General features: G+C 44.5%; 1 protein-coding gene across 1 annotated transcript in view; it reads right to left on the reverse strand.

Annotated features, from left to right (window-relative positions):
- The window catches only part of LOC133657825 (protocadherin-15-like), a 176,061-nt gene that overhangs the window by 100,779 nt on the left and 65,282 nt on the right, over positions 1-10,000 (reverse strand). Inside the window, exon 11 of the mRNA XM_062059606.1 lies at positions 284-490. Within this exon, the coding sequence (XP_061915590.1) occupies positions 284-490 (207 nt within the window). The remainder of the gene's footprint in view (positions 1-283; positions 491-10,000) is intronic.

The following is a 10,000-nucleotide window of genomic DNA, read 5'->3' on the forward strand; positions in this document are numbered from 1 at the left end:
GCCCCTGAGCTGAAATGTTTGACATCCCTGGTCTAATGGCATTAAATACTACAATTTAAACTAAAAATGTCAATGTGACGTCGCGTGGTGATGGAACAAAATACTTGAATAAAAAGTACATGAATGAAGGAATGAATGAAGGTGTGTGGGTGTATCCTCTACAAGCATGCTGTTTACCTACAGGTGTATCACCAGCTTCCAGCTACAATCAGGACAAACATAACTGAAATGAATGACGGACATAGGAATGACATGGTAAACATAACGCTGCATAGAACCATACCTCCTCTACGTCGTTATCCAGAGCGATTATTTCCAGCGGCGAGGTGAGGTCGATGCCGGCCGAAATGGTCGTGCCCACCGGCGCCGACTCGCTCACGTAGCCCTGATAGGTCATGAACTGGAAGAACGGCGCCTGGTTGTTCTCGTCCAGGATCTCGATGACCAGGTCGGCGTAGGCCGGCAGCGGGTGACCGTTGTCCTGTTCGGCCTGAGGATAGGCAAGAACAACCAAATATCACCTTGTGATCATTTCTCAGGATGGCATTTGGACGGAGCAAAATTGAATCAGCAGCTCGTACAAAAGTCTTTGTAATTAGCCGAGCACTCAACAGGCACGCCGTCGTTCATGAAAAGGAAATGATACAGTAATTAGCAGCTTTGGCGACAGCTGAGAAAGACCGTGGAAGTGCGAACGTTACAGACTGCGTTCCACATTAAAAAAGGTCATGCGAAAACAAGTGTGTCACAAAAAGAACCCTGCACAAAGTCTCGGGTGGACCTGAAAGGACTATGAGGGGATAAAAAGGTTGCTAATACAATGACAAAAGCAAATTAAAGCTGCAAGCTGCGATGGCCGGGACCGTTCTTCCTAGGGGGCGCTAGAGCGCAATTTAGAGTTTTGGGGTTTGGTTTTTTGATTCGATCGCAATTTTCACCAGTCCTGATGTGTGTGTCCAATTTGGTGAGTTTTGAAGCATGTTAAGGGGGTCAAATTACAGCTCAAAGAAGAAAAAGGTGACTGTTTTTACTCAACTTGTGTGTTGAAGGGGGAATTGCAAACTTCCTGTTGATTTTTGCTGCGGGTTGTCAGTGTATGAAATGTAGGTCTAAGTGAGACCTACATAGAGGTTTTTGTTTCATGTCTCTACGACATTCGTACTGGGAGTTAGAGGCAGTTTTGTCTGTGTTTTCTTCCTAGGGGGCGCTAGAGCGCAATTTTGAGTTTTGGGGTTTGGTTTTTTGATTCGATCGCAATTTTCACCAGTCCTGATGTGTGTGTCCAATTTGGTGAGTTTTGAAGCATGTTAAGGGGGGTCAAATTACAGCTCAAAGAGGAAAAAGGTGACTGTTTTTACTCAACTTTTGTGTTGAAGGGGGAATTGCAAACTTCCTGTTGATTTTTGCTGCGGGTTGTCAGTGTATGAAATGTAGGTCTAAGTGAGACCTACATAGAGGTTTTTGTTTCATGTCTCTACGACATTCGTACTGGGAGTTAGAGGCAGTTTTGTCTGTGGTTTCTTCCTAGGGGGCGCTAGAGCGCAATTTTGAGTTTTGGGGTTAGGTTTTTTATTAGATCGCAATTTTCGCCAGTCCTGATGTGTGTGTCCAATTTGGTGAGTTTTGAAGCATGTTAAGGGGGTCAAATTACAGCTCAAAGAAGAAAAAGGTGACTGTTTTTACTCAACTTTTGTGTTGAAGGGGGAATTGCAAAGTTCCTGTTGATTTTTGCTGCGGGTTGTCAGTGTATGAAATGTAGGTCTAAGTGAGACCTACATAGAGGTTTTTGTTTCATGTCTCTACGACATTCGTACTGGGAGTTAGAGGCAGTTGTGTCTGTGTTTTCTTCCTAGGGGGCGCTAGAGCGCAATTTTGAGTTTTGGGGTTTGTTTTTTTGATTAGATCGCAATTTTCGCCAGTCCTGATGTGTGTGTCAAATTTGGTGAGTTTTGAAGCATGTTAAGGGGGTCAAATTACAGCTCAAAGAAGAAAAAGGTGACTGTTTTTACTCAACTTTTGTGTTGAAGGGGGAATTGCAAACTTCCTGTTCATTTTTGCTGCGGGTTGTCAGTGTATGAATTGTAGGTCTAAGTGAGACCTACATAGAGGTTTTTGTTTCATGTCTCTACGACATTCGTACTGGGAGTTAGAGGCAGTTTTGTCTGTGTTTTCTTCCTAGGGGGCGCTAAAGCGCAATAGGGCTAATAAAATCCAAACCAGAGCAGTAATTAAAATTCTTTCATCAACTTTTAATCAGAAGGGTTCAAACTCTTTCCTGTGATATTTTGAAGCCGAAACGACAAACGCGCTCAGAGGAGATAATGTTAAAAAAAAAGGTGACTGATTTGACGCAACTTTTATTTTGAAGGGGAAATTGCAAACTTCCTGTTGATTTTTGCTGGGGGTTGTCAATATATAAAATGTAGGTCTAAGTGAGACCTACATAGAGGTCTCTACGACATTCCTACTGGGAGTTACAGGCAGTTTTGTCTGTGTTTTCTTCCTAGGAGCAGTTTTGTCTGTGTTTTGTTCCTCGGGGGCGCTAGAGCGCAATTTTGAGTTTTGGGGCTAGGTTTTTTTATTAGATCGTAATTGTTGCCAGTCCTGGTGAGTTTTGAAGCATGTTAAGGGCGTCAAATTACAGCTCAAAGAGGCAAAGGTGACTGTTTTTATAAAACATTTGTTTTGAAGGGGGAATTGCAAACTTCCTGTTGATTTTTGCTGGGGGGTGTCAATGAATGAATTGTAGGTCTAGTGAGACCTACATAGAGGTTTTTTGTTTCATGTCTCTACGACATTCCTACTGGGAGTTACAGGCAGTTCTGTCTGTGTTTTCTTCCTAGGGGGCGCTAGAGTGCAATTTTGAGTTTTGGGGCTATGTTTTTTGATTATATCGCAATTTTTGCCAGTCCTGATGTGTGTGTCAAATATGGTGAGTTTTGAGGCATGTTAAGGGGGTCAAAGTGGGCCATCTACGCACCTGTTGCTAACTTCAAGGCCGGTCCTGGCACACCCCGCTTCGCTACAGGTCCGCAGGCCACGCCCCACTCCACAATGCAAAATCCTTATTTGAATGAGGCAGTCTGCATCACTTTACAATTGCACACGCAGTCTTAGTAAATCGCACGCAACATGCCCACTAATAGACTGCATTTTTATGGATTGCACACGCCATTTAGCGCGAGGCATTTGGATCTTAGTAAATCAGGCCCTAAGTCCTGGTTTCATTGACACCACATCACGCTGGACCGTCTGGTTTTATCCTCCTCTCCCGGAGATTCAGTGCACTTTTCGAAAAGAAGACTGAAAAAAAAACCACCCAAGGGAAAATGTCTGCCATTGACGGATAAAGTGTGTGCAAGTCTGGGAGAAGACAGACAGCACAGGTGCAGGGTTACACCGGTCCTTTGTGGTTCTCCTCCTTTGCCGCGTCCCTGTTTCCTGGAAGTGCTGCTAAATGACCTCTGCGCCGCTGCTACAACCCGGAGGTGATGGACTGCATATCGCCCACTTTCCCAATCCCGACTCCATCTTCCCCTTTAAGGTGTTCTGCTGGATCTTTTTTTTTGTTTTTCCATTTCTCAGTATGATAACCGTGGTCTGAGGCGACCTTTTCATGTTTTCTGGAAATTAGCTTGGAGACTCTGTGTGATGACGCCAGCTTTCCGGTGTTCTCAAGATACAGGAGTCTCATTTTCACTTCAGTTCCTCAGAGTCCGTACTCAATTGTACTCCCGCACCCCTGGGACCCACCTCTGTCAATCAGGCGGGTAAGGCTGCTAACATCGTGCATCTTACGGTTTTAGCTCTTCCCGTCATGCCGGTGAACAGCAGGTTCTACACCGGACCTGGACAAATTAAGGCCCGGGGTGCCGCACATAAATAATAATAATGGATTAGACTTTATATCGCGTTTTTCTATTATTAGATACTTAAGCGCTCACAGAGAAGTGGGAACCCATCATTCATTCACACCTGGTGGTGGTAAGCTACATTTGTAGCCACAGCTGCCCTGGGGTAGACTGACAGAAGCGACCACCACCTATCATTCATTCATCATTCACCAGTGTGAGCGGCACCGGGGGCAAGGGTGAAGTGTCCTGTCCCACGGACACGATGGCAGCGATTTGGATGTCAAGAGGCGGGGAGCGAACCTGCAACCCTCAGGTTTATGGCACGGCCGCTCTACCCACTACGCCATACCGCCCCTGCATGCGGTCCATTAGGCTTTTCAATCTGGCCCGTCGGACATTCCCAAATAATCTTTTTAGATCTTTAAGATGGAAATTGTGATGTGCAGTGATGTTTTCAAATGACCGTAAGTCTTGAACTATACAAAGTATTTCAATGGTTGGAATCTGCGCTTTTGCATGATATACTAGTTACTATGGTCATCTAATTAGTTACTATGGTCATCTAATTAGTTACTATAGTCACAGCAGCTCAGACGAGGCACCAAGCAGTGTGGGTGGGGGGCATTTCCGCAGAGTGTTTCCAGAGCCAGCCTGAAAATGCGGGTGTCAGGGACAGACGTGGAAGGACATTTTTATAACAAAGTTCTAAAGCTTAGGGATATATCAGATATATCAGATCGTAGGTGTTCATATTTTGCTGTGTTTGTTGCATTTTTGTTGCATTTCGCTTGATTGTAAAATATGTCGACCGAGAGGGGGAGTGACGTCAATATTCAGTGTTTTATCCATCCATTTTCTTCCGCTTATCCGAGGTCGGGTCGCAAGGGCAGAAGCCTAAGCTCCCTAGGGAGGCGTTCGGGTGGCATCCTGACCAGATGCCCGAACCACCTCATCTGGCCCCTCTCCATGTGGAGGAGTAGCGGCTTTACTTTGAGCTCCTCTCGGATGACAGAGTTTCTCACCCTATCCCTAAGACAGAGCCCCGCCACCCGGCGAAGGAAACTCACTTCGGCCGGTTGTACCCGTGATCTTGTCCTTTTTCGGTCATTACCCAAAGCTCATGACCATAGGTGAGGATGGGAACGTAGATTGACCAATAAATTGAGAGCTTTGCCTTCCGGCTCAGCTCCTTCTTCACCACAACGGATCGATACAGCGTCCGCATTACTGAAGACGCCGCACCGATCCGCCGGTCGATCTCCCGATCCACTCTTCTCTCACTCCTAGGTATTTGAACTCCTCCACTTGGGGCAAGATCTCTTCCCCAACCTGTAGATGGCACTCCACCCTTTTCCGGGCGAGAACCATGGACTCGGACTTGGAGGTGCCGATTCTCATCCCAGTCGCTTCACACTCGGCTGCAAACCGATCCAGTGAGAGCTGAAGATCCTGGCCAGATGAAGCCATCAGGACCACATCATCTGCAAAAAGCAGAGACCTAATCCTGCAGCCACCAAACAGGATCCCCTCAACGCCCTGAAATTCTGTCCATTAAAGTTATGAACAGAATCGGTGACAAAGGGCAGCCTTGGCGGAGTCCAACCCTCACTGGAAACGGGTCCGACTTACTTCCGGCAATGCGGACCAAGCTCTGACACTGATCATACAGGGAGCGGACCGCCACAATCAGACAGTCTGATACCCCATACTCTCTGAGCACTCCCCACAGGACTTCCCGAGGGACACAGTCGAATGCCTTCTCCAAGTCCACAAAGCACATGTAGACTGTTTTTTATCGTTCATAGTTAATATTGTAAATCTCACATTCTTTATTTTAATGGACATTCTTACGGAGCCCCTAAAGGGACATGGCGATCTTGAAATACTTTCGCGAGACCTCGCAATACTTTTTGCAAGATCTCGCAATACTTTTTGCGAGATCTCGCAAAAGTTTTTTTTCTTATGTCAGTGATGGTGACCCGGAAGTGAAACAGACACAGCGATGGAGGAGCGGGGGGGGGTTGGTCACCCACATCTGCGGCCCTCTCCAAGGTTTCTCACTGTCATCCCACTGGGTTGAGTTTTCCCTTGCCCTGATGTGGGATCTGAACCGAGGATGTCGTCATGGCTTGTGCAACCCTTTGAGACACTTGTGATTTAGGGCTATATAAATAAACATTGATTGATTGATTGATTGATAAAATAGAAATCAACTAACTTCTCCCACGGATGATGGGCAGGCTCGTCCATCTGTTTCACTTCCGGTTCACCATCGCTGTGTCTGTTTTACTTCCGGTTCACCGACATAGGAAAACAAAACTTTTGCGAAATCTCGCAAAAAGTATTGCGAAATGTTAGAATAATCATGTATATATATTATCACACAACTTTAGTATGCTTAAAGTCCGTTGCTATAGTTATTAGCTATTGTGCTCAAGTATCTTTTGTATCTGTGCAAGGACAAAACTTCTTGTCTGAGGGGTGGCCTCAGCCGCAGATGTTATCTAACAGCCAAGGACTTCAACGACCTCAATGAAGATAAGACGACAGCACACAGACGAAGCAGAGACAAGGTGAAATCACAAGGCCCCCAGCACATTCCGCCACGTATTGTGCGTACTGGACCTTCTTTGCATAATATATGTGACCACTCCTTTTAGAGGGCGGCCTCAGTGATGTTGACTGTGAAACTCCTGAATAAATAGAGGGACACGGGAGCTGAACCTTAGAGCGTAGGGCGAGACTGTGACTAAGTGTGCAGCTCCATGCGTTCTCCTCATGAGCTAAATTGAACTCTGTCTCTGAATGGTTCCTTGCTTCTTGTCTGATTAATAGATGTCATCAGTGTTTCAACCTGACAGAGATCTCGCAAAACATTTTATTCTGTCCATGTCTCTTTAGGGGCTACGTACATTCTGGGCATCTCCATCCAAACATCCATGTTCTATTGCTTGTCCCTTTCGGGGTCGAGGGGGTTGCTAGAGCCTATCTCAGCTGCATTCGGGCCGTCGACGGGGTACACCCTGGACAAGCCGCCACCTCAATCAGACATTATTGTGAGGTTTTGTATTAGTGTTGGTGGCGGAAAAGTACAACTTATTGCAAAATAAATCATTGTTCGCAAAGATGAACACGGCTGTCATGTCCGTCATTGGTGGTCCGCAGAACCCGGAGGGGCAAGACCTCCACATAGATATACCGGCCCCGAGACACATTTTTTTTCCCTCTAAAATAATTGCCCGGGCCTGTTCTACACAGTCTACAAGTGGAAGATATTTACCGGATGGTTCAAAAAGTTCTAAAATTAGGATTCATCCGAAGGCGGCCAACTTTTCCTCCCCGCTAAACTCAAGAATCATAACATCCACTTCGACTCAATCTGCTAAGCAAATCTAGATAAGGCAGAACAGCCTTCAGGGAGGGAGATAATATATGCCAAACAGGTGGCACTGCCAATATTAACTACCGCCAAGCGTACTGCCCTCAACATTGTCCACATACCTTCCAGATTCTAATTAAGATTAAAGTGGACCAGGCTAAAACAGGTTCCTCCCCAGGACACAAGCTCACTAAAATACATCACAATTATCATAACATGGACGAATATTGTTCATATAAACTTGGTGTCTGCTTGGTGATCAATAACATCAACCCTGAGGTGAACGCACTGCATTGATCCAATTTTAATATTTTAAAAATGTTGCCCCCCCCCCCCCCCACCCCCCCAACAGTCGTGCCAAACCACTTTTTCCCAAGCAAGTCTGAACTTTTCTTCCTGTCAGTCACACAAAAGGCGGTCAATAAAGCAAACCACGGATGAGGAGCTATGATGCTGAGTTTAAAGTACCAGTAAAGTGGAAAAACTAGTTTCCTCTACAAAACCCTGTTTCCATATGAGTTGGGAAATTGTGTTAGATGTAAATATAAACGGAATACAATGATTTGCAAATCCTTTTCAACCCATATTCAGTTGAATATGCTACAAAGACAACATATTTGATGTTCAAACTCATAAACTTTTTTTTTTTTTTTGCAAATAATCATTAACTTAGAATTTCATGGCTGCAACACGTGCCAAAGTAGTTGGGAAAGGGCATGTTCACCACTGTGTTACATGGCCTTTCCTTTTAACAACACTCAGTAAACGATTGGGAACTGAGGAAACTAATTGTTGAAGCTTTGAAAGTGGAATTATTTCCCATTCTTGTTTTATGTAGAGCTTCAGTCGTTCAACAGTCAACGACTGTCGTATTTTACGCTTCATTATGCGCCACGCATTTTCGATGGGAGACAGGTCTGGACTGCAGGCGGGCCAGGAAAGTACCCGCACTCTTTTTTCTACGAAGCCACGCTGTTGTAACACGTGCTGAATGTGGCTTGGCGTTGTCTTGCTGAAATAAGCAGGGGCGTCCATGAAAAAGACGGCACTTAGATGGCAGCATATGTTGTTCCAAAAGCTGTATGTACCTTTCAGCATTAATGGTGCCTTCACAGATGTGTAAGTTACCCATGTCTTGGGCACTAATACACCCCCATACCATCACAGATGCTGGCTTTTACACTTTGCGCCTATAACAATCCTGATGGTTCTTTTCCTCTTTGGTCCGGAGGACACGACGTCCACAGTTTCCAAAAACAATTTGAAATGTGGACTCGTCAGACCACAGAACACTTTTCCACTTTGCATCAGTCCATCTTAGATGAGCTCAGGCCCAGCGAAGCCGACGGCGTTTCAGGGTGTTGTTGATCAATGGTTTTCGCCTTGCATAGGAGAGTTTTAACTTGCACTCACAGATGTAGCGACCAACTGTAGTTACTGACAGTGGGTTTCTGAAGTGTTCCTGAGCCCATGTGGTGATATCCTTTACACACTGGTGTCGCTTGTTGATGCAGTACAGCCTGAGGGATGGAAGGTCACGGGCTTAGCTGCTTACCTGCAGTGATTTCTCCAGATTCTCTGAACCCTTTGATGATATTACGGAGCGTAGATGGTGAAATCCCTAAATTCCTTGCAATAGCTGCTTGAGAAAGGTTTTTCTTAAACTGTTCAACAATTTGCTCACGCATTTGTCGCCCCATCCTTGTTTGTGAATGACTGAGCATTTCATGGAATCTACTTTCATACCCAATCATGGCACCCACCCGTTCCCAATTTGCCTGTTCACCTGTGGGATGTTCCAAATAAGTGTTTGATGAGCATTCCTCAACTTTATCAGTATTTATTGCCACCTTTCTCAACTTCTTTGTCACGTGTTGCTGCCATCAAATTATAAAGTTAATGATTATTTGCAAAAAAAAAAAAAAGTTTATTAATTTGAACATCAAATATGTTGTCTTTGTAGCATATTCAACTGAATATGGCTTGAAAAGGATTTGCAAATCATTGTATTCCGTTTATATTTACATCTAACACAATTTCCCAACTCATATGGAAACGGGGTTTTGTATAAAATAAATATTCTCATCCCGTTTCATTCTTTATCCTGTTTTTTTTCATTATCCTGGGTTAGATCAGGCCATCAATGTCTTGTTAATATTACACTTCCTTGTGTTTTAATCAAAAAGGTGAAACGATATCCTGCATTTAATGTGAGGAACGTCAGGAAGTGGCAATAACAATGTTATCAGATTTGGCTTTCACAACGGAGATGGAATTAAAAAATAAAGACTTGTAAAGAGACTCGGGAAAACGTGGTCGTCCAACCCTGTGCCAGAACGACTCAATTTAGATATTTAAACACGGCAGGAGAAAATAGGAGAGGTTGTCAGGCATTAAAATTGATGATAGGGAATGTGAGGTTTTTTATTCCGAAATGTTAGATAATCTAATTCAAAGAAAATAAATAAATAAATAAACACATGTGCTGTGGTACATCGCGATTCTAGTGCCCCAGGTAACACGTTTTTTTGGGATACAATCTGTGTCATTACTTTGTTCTCCAACCTTTGGAACAAAGAAAAAGAGTGTGACTAAAAAGTGCTGGGAAGAAGAAGTTGTCGACTTTCATCTAATTAAAGAAATAAATCATCGAAAGCATGACAGAACATGTAGTCGGTGAAGCAGTTGGAGCGTAGCACTGTGGGCGCGCTGAAGCAGAATGAGTGGACAACACCAGCCAAGGACGTCAAAATACTATGGAATCGGC

This window comes from Entelurus aequoreus, linkage group LG09 (assembly GCF_033978785.1).
Source record: "Entelurus aequoreus isolate RoL-2023_Sb linkage group LG09, RoL_Eaeq_v1.1, whole genome shotgun sequence".
Taxonomy (NCBI): Eukaryota; Metazoa; Chordata; class Actinopteri; order Syngnathiformes; family Syngnathidae; genus Entelurus; species Entelurus aequoreus.